The following is a 19,493-nucleotide window of genomic DNA, read 5'->3' as shown; positions in this document are numbered from 1 at the left end:
GCAAGTTCCATTTTAAATACTGAAATACTAAATAAAATGGATAATAATAAAAGATGGGATGTAATAATGTGATACATAAATGGAGAAATGTGATTCCTCCCCTCTTCCTAGCAACAACAAGCCACTAGATTTCTGTGCTATTCCAGGCCTGGCCTCAGCCGCTGTGGCACAGCCCTGATGCTTGCAAGACTCTTGCAAATAGGATGATAGATTCCTTTCCCCAGAGACCTCAGAATCTCTCCGCTGGTTTTATAGGGAAGGGGCGAAGCGGCTTCCCTCCTGTCTCTTGGCAGGACATCTGCCCCCATACAGAGCGAGCCTCCTCAGTCTCCTCTGCGACTCTGCCTGAAACCGTTTGTATATTTTCCTACAGAAAGGTCAACCTGCTGTGCAGCGCAAGTGGAGGCCGGCCAATGAGCAGCAGCAGGAGAAACCAGCGCAGGAAACAATCCCTCTCACTTGACATCAAACTATGGGTAGGAGTTGGGAGCCAACATTTCAGAACACCGTCCTCCCCTTCATAAGCATCAAGACACAACATTGATTGAACCACAACTCCCATCTTCACTGGGCAATGGCTGTGCTTGCTGGGGCCGGTGGGATAAGTTTTTTATTCGCATTAGCCAACGGCCATGGCAACATAATACAAGCAATATATACAAATAAAAAGACAACAATGGGTAAAAAGGGCAATCAAATGACCAAGATTATTGCTCAGATGGTGGCCCTTAATCTCATTGCACCCTCGATAAACCTAGCAACCTTTGCTGTTGTCTGATCATTTTGATCTGATAAAAGAAAGAACAAAGTGGCCGCAGATGGGCGGCTTGGGATGGTAAGTAAGAGTGGGGTAATGTGGGGCCAGTGGGAGTTGTAGTTCAGCATCCTTTGGAGGGCTGGAGGTTCCCCCTTTCCCTGATCTGGACCAAGGATGAGGAGCCAGTGTTGCTGGGACTCCCAACTCCCATCAGCCCCAATGGTTCAGAGATTATGGGTCTTGTAGATTCCTCTCCCTGTGATTCCCCACTCAGGCAGCGGTAAGGCACCAGGCATGGGTTAGCGGCAGGAGCAGGAAAGAGGAGGTGTCTTCCTCCTGGTTGATGGCCTCGCCTGCTTCCCCACAAAAGCCGCAAGCCTTGTACGGAGAAAGGCCTGTGCTTTCGAGAGAGCCATCTGGGGTTTGGCCTGGAGGAGCAAAATCTCATTACGGGAGAGAACAGGGCAGAAAGCAGCCAATTGATTAGCAAGCCGTTATCTGACGGGACGATCGGCCCAGGACAGACCTTGACAAGGACCAGTCTCCACATTGCACCCTTCCCTGTGAAGTTGGTTGTGCAACAGGGGAAGCTGCCTTCCGTCCAGTCCATCTGTTCTTCCAACCCAGTATAAACAATGGCACTTCATCAGCCCCAACCAGCACAGCCAGCAGTCAAACATGATGGGAGTTGAAGTCCAAAATCATACAGAACAGGGATGCTTAACCTGTGCTCCATGGATGGGATTCATCAGGGGGCTCCATCAACTAGGGGCAACCCACACAATGCAATAAAATAAATTGTATGCAACATTTCATGTGTAGGTGTGGATTTTTCTGGGATGGGGGTCCATAGCTTCTACCAGATCTTCAAAGGGGAGTCTGTAACCTTTGAAAGCCACTAATTTAGAGGGTCACTAATCACCTGTTCCTGGTGCATTGGGAATGGGCCATTACTCAGAGGCAGAGGATGCAAAAGGCTGTTCAGTTCAATCACATGGATCAGCCGGTAGGGCATGAGACTCTTCAAATCAGAGTCGTGGGTCCAAGTCCCACGTTGGGCAAAAGACTCCTGCAATGCAAGGGCTGGATGACCCTTGTGGTTCCTTCCAACTCTAAAATGCCATGATTCTATTATACTAATCCCCAGCATCTCCAGGCCTGGGAAAGATACCTGCCCCTAATCTTAGGGAGCTGCTGCCAGCCAGAGTGGACGGTATCTTCCTAAGAATGCAGCACATTCCCTGTTAAAAGTTTCAACATGTTGCAGCATGGAGCGCTCCAGCGAGGTCTTTCCCAAACTGTGGTCCGCAGACCACCAGCGGTCCAAAAACTTCATTCAGCTGTTCCGTGGTGAGCCTTTGGATTTGTGGCTGAAGACAAGGAGAGGGCACATCCATTGCATTCATTCATATTGGTTTTTAATAGCGTTTTTATTGCTTCTTTTTGCATTGTGTTGTATTGCAATCCAAATGGCACAGAATTCAAATCGCAATGCGGTAAAATGAAATAAGGAACACGGTGCATTACAATTGCACCAAAAGGGGGGGAATTTAATCATGGAGAGGTCTACCAAGACCATCAGCAATTTTCAAGTGGTCCATGGGGGCGGCGGGGTTAGGGAACCACTACTCCAGGGTTTCAGTTCGCCAGCCATGCCATCTTTTGGGATACTCCATCCCATTGCCGCTCACTCAGTTTTTCATTCCACCCCCTCCCCACCAAAAACACACCTAGACAGCATTGCATGCCTACTGAGCACCCCCAGTCCTCACTGGAATGATAGAAAAGGGTGGTGGGCTATTCCCCCCCCCAAAGAAAACAATTTGTAAACTGTTTGATCAAAACAATTCTCCAAGCAGTGTACAAGTTCACTCATGAGGTTTTATCCCCTCCTTAAACCTTTTTGTACTACTTCAACACTCTGGTTCCCTCCCCTCACCCTCAAGACTTCGGATGCCTCTGTCTCATGCATGGATGAGACTAGGCTTGTTCACGCATTATTACCCTGAACACAGGTACAAGCTGTCCGTACACATGCATGTACAAGTGTTTGCGTGAAATAGTGAATGCTTGTCTGTCTGTACAGCTCAAGTATCATGTATGCAGGTACACAGGATTGTATTTGTTGTTGTTGTTTAGTCGTTTAGTATTGTCCGACTCTTCATGACCCCATGGACCAGAGCACACCAGGCACTCCTATCTCCCACTGCCTCCCTCAGTTTGGTCAAACTCATGCTGGTAGCTTCGAGAACACTGTCCAACCACCTCGTCCTCTGTCATCCCCTTCTCCTTGTGCCCTCCATCTTTCCCAACATCAGGATCTTTTCCAGGGAGTCTTCTCTTCTCATGAGGTGGTCAAAGTATTGGAGCCTCAGCTTCACGATCTGTCCTTCCAGTGATTTCCTTCAGAATGGAGAGGTTTGATCTTCTTGCAGTCCATGGGACTCTCAAGAGTCTCCTCCAGCACCATAATTCAAAAGCATCAATTCTTCGGCGATCAACCTTCTTTATGGTCCAGCTCTCACTTCCATACATCACTACTGGGAAAACCATAGCTTTCACTATATGGACCTTTGTCGGCAAGGTGATGTCTCTGCTACAGGACTGTATACTTTGTTTAAACTTAATGTGCGTGCAGCTCAACTACTTCTGTACACAGGTACACAGATGGTACAGTTGCTTAATGTAGGGTTGCCGTATTTCAAAAAGTGAAAATCCGGACACAAATGTTGTTGAGCTTTCCCCCACACAAAAAAATCTCGAGAGAGAGAGAAGTTTTGAGCTATTTTAAAGAAAATTCATAAAAAACGAATTTTCCAGGACATTCAAGGCATTTCCACCCAGACACTGTTTACCCACCTATGTCCAGGAATTTCCCGACGTCTGGCAGTCCTACTTCATGTGACATGTGAACCCTCTTAGCGTTGGGCTTCACTAAGTATCCATACTTAGAGAATAAATCCAGTGCTTTTTTCTGGGGGGTACGCAGGGGTATGCATACCCTTAAACATTTTGTGAATCTTTTGTCCATTTACTGTATTTATTTTCCCCGATTTGAACTACAAAATGGTGATTTTCTTGAGTCAAAATGAGAGTACCCATAAACATATTTTTAGAAGAAAAGCACTGAATAAATCCATTATGATAGAGGGCGAAGAATAGGTAATACTGTACCGAATAGTTGGCTGATCCCCACTTAGCTGCTTGAATCGCCGATGCAGATTCTCAATTTGATCTGAAGTGACTATGGAGAGAAGAGACAGGCAGATACTCCATTAATTTGTTTTTAACCCTTACATACTTGTAAACTCTACCCTTCACTAGGGATGGGCAAATATGCCAATTTCAATTTTCCTCCCTTTCTCATTTCCACCCCCGTTTTACGTTCAGTTTTCCACATGAGGTTATTTATTTATTTGTTGTTGTTGTCATTAATACAGTGGTACCTCGGGTTACATACGCTTCAGGTTACAGACACTGCTAACCCAGAAATAGTGCTTCAGGTTAAGAACTTTGCTTCAGGATGAGAATAGAAATTGTGCTCCGGCAGCGCGGCAGCAGCAGGAGGCCCCATTAGCTAAAGTGGTGCTTCAGGTTAAGAACAAGTTTCAGGTTAAGAACGGACCTCCGGAACGAATTAAGTACTTAACCTGAGGTACCACTGTATTCATGAAAATTCACCAGCAGTTTGTGGCTGATTCTTGTATGCAGTTTTGCCCGATATTTTTTGGCAAACCGATTTCCAAAAATATAGCACACTTTTTAATCAGACTACGCACTTTAAGCTCATCTTCCCATAGTGCATGTAGCCTGGGCTGGAGAAACTGCCATTCACAGTATGGATTCTGAAGCGTGGCTGTGTTTCAGTTTGCGTACGACAGTTTCAGAAAGCACAAATGCGGTTGATTTGCCTTTACATTCAGGTTAGATTTATTTTCTTCCTCACCCCCAAAGCCCAGAAACACCTGCACCACAAATCCCCTATTCCAGTTTTAAGAAATCCTTCTTGGAGAAAAAAGAAGGGGGGGGGTGAGATCATATTACAGGTCACCCGAAAAGCCATGTGTGCAATCTTGAGGCAGAGAAGAGCAGAAGAAGTAAGGGTTAATGCTCTTCGTCTGATCAAACTGGAAGTCCCACAACTGCTTTGCATTGTAAAAGAAATACAAATTAACCTGTCAGGAGATGCTCAAACATCTCCCTTAGGATTTGGCTGCCATGCAAAACAAGACCAGGAAGGACCATTTTGTCCTGGAATATCCAACTGCGCTCTTTGCATTGAAAGGGAAGCCTCCCTTGGCATGAATGGAGCAGTAGAGGCAGGCCGTTTGGGCAGGGGCACTGCCCCACCAAGCTCAGCTTCCCCTCAGGCAGCCTCCACTGGCCTGCCTTCTTACTCACAACCTGTCTAGGGATGCCCCTGCCTGTCAGCTTGCTCCTCCTTACAGTCTCAGTATCTTACCCACTGTAGAACTCAGCAGGGAGGCAGAGGAAGATGGGCACTCAGCTAGAATCAGTTGGCTCTGCCTGCCAGAGGCTCTGGCTCCCCCTGCTGGTGGGCTCCCTGCCTTCCGTCCTACCAGTCCCAATGGAAAGGAGGTTTCACTAGCCGCTTTAAAGTGACTGTATATGTGTTTGTGTTTAGGGGGTCTTTGCCCTGAAAGGGGGCGTGGAAGTTGTTAAGTAGCGGGTTTATTCACAGGCCAGAACAGAACTGAACTGAAGGGTTCAGCCAGCCTGCTTATATAGAGCTCCACTAGAACGCAACAGTAACCATTTTCTGTAACTATCCAATCACTGAACGTCACTTTCAATCCCTTATTTGCATATGTGGACCTGAGTGAAAACTATCTACAGTATCCCCCTGCTGGCCCAGGGTGAGAACTTCAGTACATAACACAAGTAGTTGGGGATCTATATATATTTAGGGGCAAAGACCTCCGAAACGCAGCTTGCATGCATAAATGCACTTTAAAAATTAAAACATCTCATTATAACAAAACAAGAACTCTTCAAAATAGAAAAAGGGGTGGGAAAACATTTCACAGGCCACGACAGCACTCATACGAAACCTTATTTTAAACAAGACAGAAAAACCAGCAGCAATATAAACCATGAAATAATAATATCCCTCAAAGCTGATTAGATAAATAGATATGAGAGAAAGAGAGATTATAAAGATTTGGATCACATACGCCTCTGCACTCAGAGGGAAGGAAACTTATATTTATATATATTTACTATAGTTTATTTTAAAATATATTCAAAAACGCCTCTTCTTCGCTCTTGGCAAGGACATCCAAGGTGTGAAGGGGGAAAAAACACATTAAAACCAAATCTAGGCAATAATCCAGATTAAGAACAAAAAAGGAAACCGTTTTAGAGCAGGAGAAACAGAATAAACCTTCACTTATTTTTTAAAAAAGAGATTTTATGCAGTATTTTATAGTACTGGTTTTTGTACTGTACCCATCTACCTTATAGGCGAATGGCCTATGGCCCAAGCATTAATAAACCACTACTACTTAAAGAATAAATTAAAAAGCATTAGGCTTGTATCCAATGCTAGCCCTACTCAGAGCACCCGCATCTAAATAAGTGGACCTAACTTAGCTACATCCATTCATATTTTGAGTAGGACTAACGCGGGTGGCGCTGTGGGTAAAAGCCTCAGCGCCTAGGGCTTGTCGATCGAAAGGTCAGCGGTTCGAATCCCCGCGGCGGGGTGCGCTCCCGCTGCTCGGTCCCAGCGTCTGCCAACCTAGCAGTTCGAAAGCACCCCCGGGTGCAAGTAGATAAATAGGGACCGCTTACCAGCGGGAAGGTAAACGGCGTTCCGTGTGCTGCGCTGGCTCGCCAGATGCAGCTTTGTCATGCTGGCCACGTGACCCGGAAGTGTCTCCGGACAGCGCTGGCCCCCGGCCTCTTGAGTGAGATGGGCACACAACCCCAGAGTCTGTCAAGACTGGCCCGTACGGGCAGGGGTACCTTTACCTTTACCTTTTTAATACTGGTATCTTCCTATATACATAGAAACGTAAGGGTGTCATCACACTGCGATTTGTGTGGCTGCCTATTGGGTTGGGGTGAGCTGTGGGGGGATAGTCAAGGGGGTAGGAAAGGTATAAAGAGAGGGAGGATTGGCAAGTGTGAGGGAAGGGAGTAGGCCAAGGGGTTGGTGAGCAGAGGGGGCAGCCCCTAGTACAATATATGACAATAGAATCTTTGGAAATGAAAAGGGACCACTTGCATCATCCAGCTGAGCCCCTTGATTAGCTAAAGGAGCTGAACATAAAAGCCCTCCAGTTCAAACCACAGCACCTTCATGTCATTCAGCTAGATGGACCCAACTTTTGCTCTGAGTTTTGGAGTTGCTGTTGCATTCTTGCACACCCACACCCCCCCTCCATTCCACTGACACTTCTTTTTTTGGGTTGTGTGCACAACAAAACAAAACCCTGCCCTCTCCCTACCCCCAGCTGATAACCTGATAACAGCTTGCTGAACACTGGCGGGTATTTGCCAAGTTCCAGCCTGTAACTGATACGAGTTCGACTTCTGCCAATGTAGATGGGAGTGCCTGGTGATAATCAGCGCCCAGAAAAGCCACATACCTATAGAGACTCTGGTTAGTGCCTAACCCTCCATTGCTCCCCCTGACATAGGACCAAAGAATTGTAGAGTTGGAAGCGACCCAAAGGATCATCTGGTCCAGTATTCCTCAAACTTGGGTCTCTCCGGCTGTTGTTGGACTACAACTCCCATCATCCCTAGCTAGCAGGACCACTGGTCAAGGGTGATGGGAATTGTAGTCCAAAACAGTTTGGGAAGCACTGATCTAGTCCAACACCCCTGCAAAGCAGGAATCACAGCCAAATCATAACTTAGTGCAGGGGTGTGGAACCTCAGTCCCAGGAGCTAAATGCGGCCCTACAAGCTTCGCTATCTGGCCCTCGGGACTCTTCCCAGGCCACACCCCTCCCCACAGGCCACACCCCTCACGAGTCCTTTGCTCTCTTGTCAAGTCTTTTTGCCTGGCTGGAATGTGTCCTTGGCTGCGTGGAGGGTGGAGAAGAGTGAAGAAACTAGGCTACTGTACTAAAATAACATTTACATTTGTGGTTCCATCCACTTTTGCCTGTGGCCCTGCTCACCACAGGTGCAAGGTCTTGGACGGTTCTCCAAAACAGAATTTGACCCTCGGGCTGGGGGGAAAGACCCCCGCCTTGGGCTAATGCCTTCCTACAGGAACAGAGAAGGTCCCGGGTCTCTGGAAAGAAAGCAGAAGCTCAAATCTGCTTGTGACTCAGCAACTTCCTTTCCACGAACTGCAAGCAAAACAAAACCCGAAGGGAAACTCACTCTTGAAGGCCAGCTGACAACTGGCGCTTGTTAGGATTATTAACGCTGACTCATGAAATAATGCTGCTCTGCTCTACTGACTATGTCAAGAAGCCTCAATCTCACCGCCACTCCCTATACAACCCAGGCAAAATTCACGTTTTGTTTTGGGTACTTTTTGCCTGCTCTTTGCTTAAACAAATCCCAGAGTGGTGAAAAACATCAAAGCACATAATGCACAATGATTTTTTTTTTGAAAAAGGAATAAAAATACAGTGGTACCTCGGGTTACAGATGCTTCAGGTTACAGACGCTTCAGGTTACAGACTCCATTAACCCCGAAATAGTAGAAACAAAATAAATAAAAGAATTCCTTCCAGTAGCACCTTAAAGGTAAAGGAACCCCTGACCATTAGGTCCAGTCGTGACCGACTCTGGGGTTGCAGTGCTCATCTCACTTTATTGGCCAAGGGAGCCGGCGTACAGCTTCCGGGTCATGTGGCCAGCATGACTAAGCCGCTTCTGGCAAACCAGAGCAGTGCATGGAAACGCCGTTTACCTTCCTGTCGGAGTGGTACCTATTTATCTACTTGCACTTTGACGTGCTTTTGAACTGCTAGGTTGGCAGGAGCAGGGACCAAGCAACGGGAGCTCACCCGGTCACGGGGATTCGAAACGCCAACCTTCTGATCGGCAAGTCCTAGGCTCTGTGGTTTAACCCACAGCGCCACCCGCATGCACACAAAAGCTCATACCAATAACAAAGTTAGTTGGTTTCTAAGGTACTACTGGAAGGAATTTATTTTTTATTTTGTTTCGACTACAGCAGACCAACACGGCTACCTACCTGTAACCAGAAATAGTACCTCGGGTTAAGAACTTTGCTTCAGGATGAGACCAGAAACTGTGCAGCGGCAGCGGGAGGCCACATTAGCTAAAGTGGTACCTCAGGTTAAGAACAGTTTCAGGTTAAGAACGGATCTCCAGAACGAATTAAGTTCTTAACCTGAGGTACCACTGTAAAACAAACTGGGGAATACCTGGGGGTTGGTGAGGTTGACCCCCATCAAGGGGGCAGGACTGAGAGGGTCGCAAAAGCTGCACATCTCCACTCTGGCTCAGCTCCTCTGGCAAGGGCCAGAATTGGGGCATGGGATGCGAGTACAAGGGCACAAGGGAGCTTTGGTATGCTTCTGAAAACAGCCAGTGGACAAGCATGGCGGCATCAGGTGCAATCCAGTGTGCCACTCTGGCATAGGGTAGGAAGACTGTGATCCTTTCCCCACTTTTGTCTCTGGCCCTGCCCAGCACTTACCCAAAAATTGCCCCAGAAGGAATGTGGCTTTCCGGCTGAAAGGGGTTCTTCCCTCCACTCTAACCACTAGGCTACCTTCTAAAAGAAGAGGGCCCAATTCAGGGGAACCACGGCGCAAGCATTTTCCTGATCAAATTATCCCACCCCCACCCCCACCCCCACCCCACCTTGCCATCCATTTCCAAACTGCTATTTAAACCTGTGGGGCCAAACATAAAGGTAAAAAGACCCCTGACCATTAGGTCCAGTCGTGACCGACTCTGGGGTTGTGGCGCTCATCTCACTTTATTAGCCGAGGGAGCCTGCGTACAGCTTCTGGGTCCTGTGGCCAGCATGACTAAGCCGCTTCTGGCGAACCAGAGCAGCGCACGGAAACGCCGTTTACCTTTTCGCAGGAGCGGTACCTATTTATCTACTTGCACTTTGATGTGCTTTCGAACCGCTAGGTTGGCAGGAGCAGGGACCGAGCAACGAGAGCTTACCCCGTCACGGGGATTCGAACCGCTGACCTTCTGATCGGCAAACCCAAGGCTCTGTGGTTTAACCCACAGTGCCACCTGCGTCCCTGGGGCCAAACATACAGATACTCAAACTATGGTAGGCAGCGACGGGTCTTATACCCTGGTGGAAACATTGACCCAGCAGCACGGTGTTGTCAGGGGTGAAAGCAAATATGGCAAATTGGCACATGGGATCCCCTTTAGCATTACGTAGCTGGGTGGGGGAGGCATTTTAACACCCCAAACTACAAACAACAACTACTACTACTACTACTACTACTGCTTCTGGGTGAACCTATTACCCAGACCTCCTCAGTTGGTAGAACATAAGACTCTTAATCGCAGGGTCGTGGGTTTGAGCCCAAGTTGGGGAAAAGATTACTGCATTGCATGGGGTTGGGCTAGATGATCCTCACTTTCCCTACCGTTCTATGATTCTATGATCCTGGATCAAATGTTTCCTACAGCTTCCCAAACTGGACTTTATGCCTAGCTGTGACCCTCAGGTATGGCTCCTTTCACTTCTCTGATGCAAACCATCACATTACGGTTCTGCTGCCTTTGTCGCTGTCGCTATCATCAAATTTTTCGAATCCAGTCTTACGTATTATGCAACAAATCTTAAAAATAAACAGTGAACTTAAAAGAGAGGGGGTGGGGAATGAAACTCCGAATGCTCCAGAAAATAAAAATCCCTGCTCCAAATCACTCGTCGTATCATTTGATCATTGGGTTCCCACGTATATGTACTCTCATTCCATCGCAGATGCTGCAAATTCCAACCCATGACCTTTATGCCGCTTTGCTATTTTAAACACAAAGCTAATTTGGGGGTAGCTTTTCTTATTCTTACAAAAAATGGACCCCCTCCTCCCTTTTATTTAGCTTTCTACTTGCCCCCCACTTCCCGCCTGCTACTGACTTTTGACATTCTCACTGCCTGACATCATTATTGCCATGGAAACTAAGGGACCCATAAATCTTTAAACATCTGGAAGTTTAGTTTACTTTGCATTTACATTTTTTTCCTCTTTGTTGTTTTTTAAAGCATCGTATAAACTCCAGGCACTTAACGCTACAAACCAGAACTTGGAATGGTGATTTCCTAAGAGGTTGAGTTTTCCCCCAGTAAGGGATTGTTGTGTGCATTTGGAAAGGAACTCCCCGCCAGTGGACAAAACAAAACCTCAAGGCTTCTGTTTGCAAAATGGAGAGATTTGGAGAAAATACTGCCTTCTGCTGGTTTTCCGAACAGTAGCCTTTCACTGACTCTTAGCCCAATCTTATGGAATTGCAGAGTTGGAAGAGAGCCCAGGGGCCTTCTAGCCCAGGTAAAACAAAAAGGTAAAGGACCCCTGGATGGTTAAGTCCAGTCAAAGACGACTATGGGGTTGTGACGCTCATCTCACTTTCAGGCCAAGGGAGCTGGCGTTTGTCCACAGTCAGCTTTCCGGGTCTTGTGGCCAGCATGACTAAACCGTGACGGAAACCAGAGCACACGGAAACTCCATTTACCTTCCCACCGCAGCAGTACCTATTTATCTACTTGCACTGGTATGCTTTCAAACTGCTAGGTTGGCAGGAGCAGGGTCAGAGAAACAGGAGCTCACCCCATTGCGGGGATTCGAACCGCCAACCTTTTGGCAAGCCGAAGAGGCTCAGTGGTTTAGACCACAGCGCCACCCGCTCCTGCAACGCAGGAATCAGAGCTAAATGCAATCTTGGGGGCTGTGCGGATGCAAGAGAGAGAGAGAGAAAAATGCCTTCAGCTTCTTGAGAGGAAGGGTAGCCCATATAAATGGAATCCGTTAATCAATAGCAGTGCTAACAAGCGATGGAGCCAGGGATTGCTGGGGGGGGGGGGGGGAGGAACTGCTTTCTGCCACCACCAGAGAGAACATGGCAACCACCTCTTTTTGCACAAGCTCCATCCTGCTCATTTTCCAAACCATCTGCTCTTCATCCGGAGGATGACGTGACAAAGCTCATATCAAAGCTGTTTGCAGTGGCTGTCGAGGAAACAGGCCTCCAAAGAGACCCGCCTACCAATGTGCAAACTAGCCAAACTGTTTCCTCAGTGGCCATCCTCACATTTCAGGAGCACTCAGTCAAGTTTTGTAGCACCTCTGGTGGGAGACACACCATATGCCTTCTGGGATAGGTTTTCCACCTTTGGTCCCCCACCCTGCACTCACCTGTGGCTCCTAGAAGCTGCCAGCATGAGGGTGCAGCCACAGCCTGGGAATTAGCTTTGTCTGGGCGGCTAAATCAGGAGAGGGTAGCCAATGGGTCGCAAACCCTCAGCGAGTTAGGGACTTCCTCTGCATGCAAAGACAGGCTCTAGCAGGTTGAGCAGTCAAGAAGGCAATTTCGATATCTGCTGCAGAGGGAAGTGAGGGGCAGATGGGGCCTGTCAACCTGAAGGAGCGTCTCCACCCCCATCGTTCTGCCCAGACGCTGAGGTCCAGCGCCGAGGGCCTTCTGGCGGTTCCCTCACTGCGAGAAGCAAAGTTACAGGGAACCAGGCAGAGGGCCTTCTCAGTAGTGGCGCCTGCCCTGTGGAACGCCCTCCCACCAGATGTCAAAGAGAACAACAACTACCAAACTTATAGAAGGCATCTGAAGGCAGTCCTGTTTAGGGAAGTTTTTAATGTGTGACATTTTAATGTATTTTTAATCTTTTAATGTATTCTTAATCTAACCCACACAAATCTGGAGTGGAGTCCCTAAGGCGGTTGGATGGCTCCTTGTAGCAGCAACTCCTGCAGCCAAGTTGGTGCCAAACATCTTGCTTTTGCTTTCCTTTGGACCACATCAGCGAGACCAAGAGGGGGTGTCTTCCGTCTGGGCAGCCCAGGACCTCCAGGCACACTATCCAGACTTGCGCTCTGGACAGGTCACTTCGGTGCTGCTAACATAGTGATTTGACTTCACCTCCAGAAGTGCACTCCATTGTCTCTTGAGACAGATGATGCCAGCAACAAGTCAGATTAGCAAGTCTTACCAGCTAAAGGCATCTGAATTGTGCAAGGAATCAGAGGACCTGGATGTCTCCATCAGCACTGTTGGGTCACAGAGTACAGAATATGGTACTACCTCAGAATTAGAAGAAGCTGGAGGCAGAGGGAGGGTACGATGTACAGTGGTACCTCGGGTTAAGTACTTAATTTGTTCTGGAGGTCCGTTCTTAACCTGAAACTGTTCTTAACCTGAAGCACCACTTTAGCTAATGTCCTGAAGCAAAGTTCTTAACCCGAGGTAATATTTCTGGGTTAGCGGAGTCTTTAACCGGAAGCGTATGTAACCTGAAGCGTATGTAACCCGAGGTACCACTGTATACTTGAATTTTTAAAATAAGTTCCTAGCCCTCATGGTTGTAGACTGAAATAAAACTCCAAAGCTCATAGCCATAAGAACGTAAAGTGAGCCAAAGTGGGGGCGGGAGAGAGAGACTAATCCAGCATCCTGTTCCCACAGTGGCCAACCAGATGGGAAACCGTGAAGCAGGATTTGAGCACAAGAGCAACTCTCCCCTTCTGTGGTTTCCAGAAATTGGATCCACAAGCATCATGGCAGCAGAGCAGAGCCGCTATTGCTGGTAGCCATTGATCGTTTTCTCCTTCGTGAATGTATCCCATCCTCTTTTAAAGCCACACAAATATTGAAAGTAGGAGTAGGATCATGTATAACTGCTCTGATACCAGCATGAGCCCAGATGTTCACAAATGCATAATAAAAAGGATGTCTGGAGGGGGCCCGTCAATTTTTCCTTCATGCCGTCTTCCTGACTTGGGGTCAGGCAACTAGGGAAAGCCACAGACATCCCATTCTCCATCTTTCCAATTTCCCCCGCCCCCTCTAATCTAATAGAAAGCCGGGCTTGCAGAGCTTCCAAATCTGCAGGCACTCCCAGCTGCGTCCAAATAGACGCCTTATGAAACCCAAATTTAAAGATCTTGTTTATATTCAGCGGAGTGGCTTGTTAGGGATGCCAAAAGCACTTCCAATCAGACCGTTTGTGAGGATGCTGACATTTCAGGACACCTCTCTGATGATGCCTATAAATCCATGCTCACGTTAACTGCCAGCCCAGCCATTACCTAATTAACCATTAGGTAATGCAATTACTGTTAATTAGATGGGGCGGTTGCTCAAATAATAGGTTGAAACAGGAGGAGAAGCCCTTGCAGACCAAAATTTGTATTTGGGCTCTTTCCTTCCTGGGCAGCTTCGCCCCTTCTTAACCCACAGGACAAAAAGCCTTCTCCACTTCTGACACCATTGCAGCACGTTGCTTTGGAGATGGCCCTCTTCTCCTGTGTGCTTGCACCTGCACTGCTGTGGCGATGGCAGGACTCGTCCAGCTCTCAACTAATGGATTATAGCAGGGGTCAGCAAACTTTTTCCGCAGGGGGCCAGTCCACTGTCCCTCAGACCTTGTGGGGGGGCTGAACTATATTTTTTTGGGGGGGGAGAAATCCCCCCAACTCTCCCCTCCCTTCTCCACAGCACCAGATGAGCCCAGTAGCTGCTTACCTGTGCCTTGTGAGCGGCAGGGGCTGGTGGTGGCGGAGGGACGATGAGCGGCGCAAAAGGGCTGGCTCTGGAGAGGGGCTGCTTAAAATGGCGCTCAGTCAACCGTGGCTCAACAAAGCCCAGCCCCCTTCCTCCTCTAGGCAGGGCAGGGAGAAGCCAGGAGGGAGGAGGGAGGAGGTGTGTGTGGGGGGAAATGGTGCAGCCCGAACAATCAATCTCCCCACGCCGATCAATGCGGCGATTCCTGGACCGTCCGCGGGCCGGATCCAGAAGGCAATTTGGCCCCTGGGCCTTAGTTTGCCGACCCATGGATTATAGAGACCCCGGAGGATCTCTAAGGCTCTCTTCTCCAAAGTGAATGCCCAGAAAAGCAGAGTGCAGGAACCTGTAGCTCTCCAGATGTTGTGGGACCATGGGTCCAAACCTTGACACAGGAAGTTGCCTTATTAAAGTCAGGTCACCGAGTCCATCAAGCTCACTAGTGACTACACGGACTGGCAGCAGCTCTCCGGGATTTCAGACAGGAGTCTTTCCCAGTCGGCTGCTGGCAATCAGTGCAGGCAACACTGAGGTAGGTCCGACTGACCCCACATAAGGCAGTTTTACTAAAGCATGGGGCATGGAGTTCCTAAAGCATGGGGCAGCCCAGGGCACTGGAGCCATAGTTCCTAACTTCAACCTGCATCTACCAATCATTCCACCACAGTACATGCCCTTCACATCTCCAGGTTTTTCTCTGCAAGTCATGAGGACTAGAAACTTAGGAAAAGCAGAGATTCTCAGGTTGCTCCATAGCACCTTCCACTCACAGAAGGAGGTTATGCCCCTTAGTACAACAGCAGTTTTTGGGGGGGGCATTCCTCTTGCATCAGAGGGATTTTGATATTTCAAGACACTTCTCAGCTCATGCTTATAAAACCTCAATCATGCAGTTGCACCCTTCTGGAGAGACTTGTGCCATGGAGAAATTTTGGATTTCTCCTTCTTCTTCTTTTAATAAATACTTACCAACAGGTGCATGTAACCTATTATTAAGGCCAGAACCAAACACGCAACCATTCATCAGAGCAACTGCTTGATTTACAGCCTTGCTGCAGGTTTAAACAATAGAGCGCCAACAAATCTTTAAAAAACACTGCCACTGGGGATTTGCTTCCCTGTTTCTAAGTGATCAGTTCCTTCCACCCACTTCTGCTCCTGGAACGGCATCTGACTGCAGCCTTTTGCCAGGTCGCCACTCCCTTCTGCCATTACCGTAGCTGGTTTTGCTCCGGCAATGGAGAGCTGCCCCTCTGTGCATTTGTTTTTGCACTTCTTCAGTTCCTGTTTAACCTGTGCAGTTGTTGTTGTTTTTAAAAAAGATGCAGGTTATAACATCTCCGTCACCTTTTGACCATAAAGATGCCGAGCTCAAGTGAGGTCATTGCTGCGCCCATTATGAATCATGGCCAGTGAGAACTTTCCATTTTCCCTTTAGCCTTTTTATCACACATCCAGGGCGTGGGCCACTCGTTTCCTTATCTGCGGTTTGGGAACAGCTGAACTCCTTAGCCTGCGGGTACCATTGTCTAGCCAAGGGGTTTTGCATGCGCTGCCCTCCACTGCTCTAAGGGTTGGGCATTCCAGGGAGGGCTGGTTGAAGGCATAGATCCAGACCGTGCTTTGCTTACAAGAGGGACAGGTCGCCAGAAGCAAAAGAGCACACCCGAAAAGACTTCCTTAGGGTTCTTTTTCCAGCCGAGTGCTGTAGCCACAGTGCGGAACCTCAAGCCTGAATGCGGCCCTCCGGACCTCTCTATATGGCCCTTAGGACTCTCCTCAGGCCATGCCCCTGCTCCTCAGGCCACACCCCTCCCCGACCTTGCTTTGCACCCTCCTTGAGTGTTTTTGCCTGGCTGGGATATGTCCTCGAACTCTGATAGTGTTTGCCCGGATGGAGGATAGGTGAATGCATTTGTGGGGAGAAACTAGCCCAGGCATCCCCAACCTGTGGTCCTCCAGATGTTTTGGCCTACAATTCCCATGATCCCTAGCTAACAGGACCAGTGGTCAGGGATGATGGGAATTGTAGTCCAAAACATCTGGAGGGCCGAAGGTTGGGGATGCCTGTACTAGCCTACTGTACAAAGGTGAATTGCACCTTCAATGCTCCACCCACATTTGCCTCTGGCCCCACCCACCACTGGCATGTGGCCCCCGATTGGCCCCCCACACCTATTCCATATAACGAAGGCTTTCTCCTTCCTGCTGATTACATTGCAACTCCTTCTTCCTCTCTGAAATGAGAACATGGGGTGCGTTCTCTAGCCACCAGCTCATTCTATAAGCTTCATCTGACTATTAGCCAGTAATTAAATTATACAGAAGATAAATGTCTCTTCATTCAGCACCACACAGGCGCTGACTCCCAGAGGGGTAGGCTGCCGACTGAAGTGTGTACCATGTTCTACCCACTATGGATTTCAGAGGAAAGGTTGCTGCGCCCAGGTCTTTTAGTTAGGAGAAAAGGCGGTGTTGTGGTTTCCCCAGGGGCTTGCCGCTTTGCTTAGAAGGCATTTTGATGAGCCACCACCGAGGGCTGTGGCGAGAAATGCCCCTTCAGCCATTCCATTATTGTTCTGTAAGGAACAGTATCAACGCCCGGGCGATTTCAAACGTCTCCTCTCCACAGACGCTGAAGAATATCGCCCTCTTCTTGGCGTATTCTTTGTTGGTGACTGCTTTATATACCTTTATATACACTGTGAGAGCCAGTGTGGTGTAGTGGTTAAGAGCGGTAGTCTCATAATCTGGGAAACCGGGTTCGAGTCTCCGCTCCTCCACATGCAGCTGCTGGGTGACCTTGGGCCAGTCACACTTCTTTGAAGTCTCTCAGCCCCACTCACCTCACAGAGTGTTTGTTGTGGGGGAGGAAGGGAAAGGAGAATGTTAGCCGCTTTGAGACTCCTTAAAGGGAGTTAAAGGCAGGATATCAAATCCAAACTCTTCTTCTTCTTCTTCTTCTTCTTATTTACACAATGGTTGGCTAATTCGTGATTGGCTAATTCTGGGTGATTGGCTAATTCTGGGATTCTCCTGTAGGCCAATCAGGTTGCGGATTCACTTCCACCTGGAGTTGGATTGGGTGGCTCCTGTGGACCAATCAGACTGCTGCATTCTGGATCCTATTTTTCTAGGTCCAATCAGACTGCTGCATTCTGAATCCTATTGTTCTAGGACCAATCAGACTGCTGCATTCTGAATCCTATTGTTCTAGGACCAATCAGACTGCTGCATTTTGGATCCTATTCAACTCAGTACATAACAGGCAAGTAAGAGGCAAAACAACAGAAGTGTATAAAATTAGGCCTGGCATGGAGTGAGTGGACAGAGACGAGTTTTTCCTCCCTCTCTTCTAACACTAGACCTTGCAGACTTCCAATGAAGATTCCAGGCAGATAAAAGAAAGGACTTCTTCACACAGTTAAACTGCGGGACTCCTTCCCACAAGAAGCAGTGATGGCCACCAACTTCGATGGCTTTCAAAGAGGGTAGGACAAATATATAGACAACTAATAAGACTATCAATGTCTACTAGTTGTGATGGCTCTGCTCTGCTTCCATTGTCAGAGGCAGCAATAACATGGACCACATGGTGCAGCTGAAAAAAAGGCTCCCACAATAGATGAAAAATTTACATGTATGTACAATAATAAAATAGTGATGATTAAATAAATAAATAAATAAATAAATAAATAAATAAATAAATAAATAAATAATAGAGATTAGTGGAGGCAATACTGAGCTAGATGGAGAAATGCTCCGACTTCCTATGTTCCTAATTCACAAAACATTTTGCCACAATAAACTTACAGGGCAGCGCATGGAGAGGTAGATTTTAAGAAAGGAGTTCAAAGCCAGAGTGCTTCACTGTTAAAACAGGTGCACCATCAGGAAATTCTCTTCCCTTCTTTTTAACTCAGATCTGTTGAACCATAGCTCAGCAGAGCACCCAAAAGAAAAATCTCTCCATGCAACACCCATTCAAATATTTGAAGACTGCGAGCTTATCACGTCTTATTTATTCTCCCTGCTCCCTGAAATGCACACAGCAACTTGGGAGTTGCATTTTCTTTTTTTGGGCAGGGACTCAGGCAGAGACAGAAAGCAGAGGACTCAGGCAGAGACTGCATCCCTCGCAGTCCTGAGGCTGCTACTTGTATAATGAAGGGGCGGAAATGCAGGTTAGCAGCATCAACGCGACTCAAGTCACATAGAAGGCGTGCTCACATGTTACACTGAACACAGGTGCCAGCTGTCTCCACACACACATGTATGTTGTGCGAAAAAGAGTGTACAATTACAGCTCCAACTGTTGTATACACAGACTGCACACCTGTTGAATATCACCTGTGAATAAATGTTTACAGCTCCAGTATTCGGGCACACAGATTGTGTGGCCCTAAGGTAGAATTTGTGGTGCTGTGGGTTAAACCACAGAGCCTAGGACTTGCCGATCAGAAGGTCGGTGGTTTGAATCCCCGTGACGGGGTGAGCTCCTGTTGCTTGGTCCCTGCTCCTGCCAACCTAGCAGTTCGAAAGCACGTCAAAGTGCAAGTAGATAAATAGGTACCACTCCGTCGGGAAGGTAAACGGCGTTTCCGTGCGCTGCTCGGCCAATAAAGCGAGATGAGCGCCGCAACCCCAGAGTCGGTCACGATTGGACCTAATGGTCAGGGGTCCCTTTACCTTTAAGGTAGAATTGGCTTGAAAACAGCCTTGGGTACCAAAAGTCAGCTATAGGAAGAAGCCACCTGAGTCAACTAACCATCACCTAAGAGAGAATGTTCTATTTAGAGCGTCTTCTTTCTCGATGCACCCCACTGCCTTGCCTCAGCAAATATGCTTTATTCCCAGAAGAGAAGACTGAAATAAACATTTTTAAAAAACGGCTGAGCAAACTATTATTTCGCAAGAAAAGGGTCAGCGATACCTTTGGCTCAGAGCAACATCCCCCCCCCCCGGCAATTATTTGCTGCCTGTTAACTGGGCCAGGCACCCAAGC

At 47.9% G+C, this 19,493-nt stretch overlaps 1 protein-coding gene across 1 annotated transcript in view; it reads right to left on the bottom strand.

Moving 5' to 3' along the window:
• Positions 1-19,493, bottom strand: part of TESC (tescalcin) — a 33,672-nt gene that overhangs the window by 7,523 nt on the left and 6,656 nt on the right. The window contains exon 2 of the mRNA XM_028710264.2: positions 3,932-4,001. Coding sequence (XP_028566097.1) covers positions 3,932-4,001 — 70 coding nt within the window. The remainder of the gene's footprint in view (positions 1-3,931; positions 4,002-19,493) is intronic.

This window comes from Podarcis muralis, chromosome 16, assembly GCF_964188315.1.
Source record: "Podarcis muralis chromosome 16, rPodMur119.hap1.1, whole genome shotgun sequence".
Lineage (NCBI taxonomy): Eukaryota > Metazoa > Chordata > Lepidosauria > Squamata > Lacertidae > Podarcis > Podarcis muralis.
This window is presented reverse-complemented; position numbering and strand designations above follow the sequence as displayed.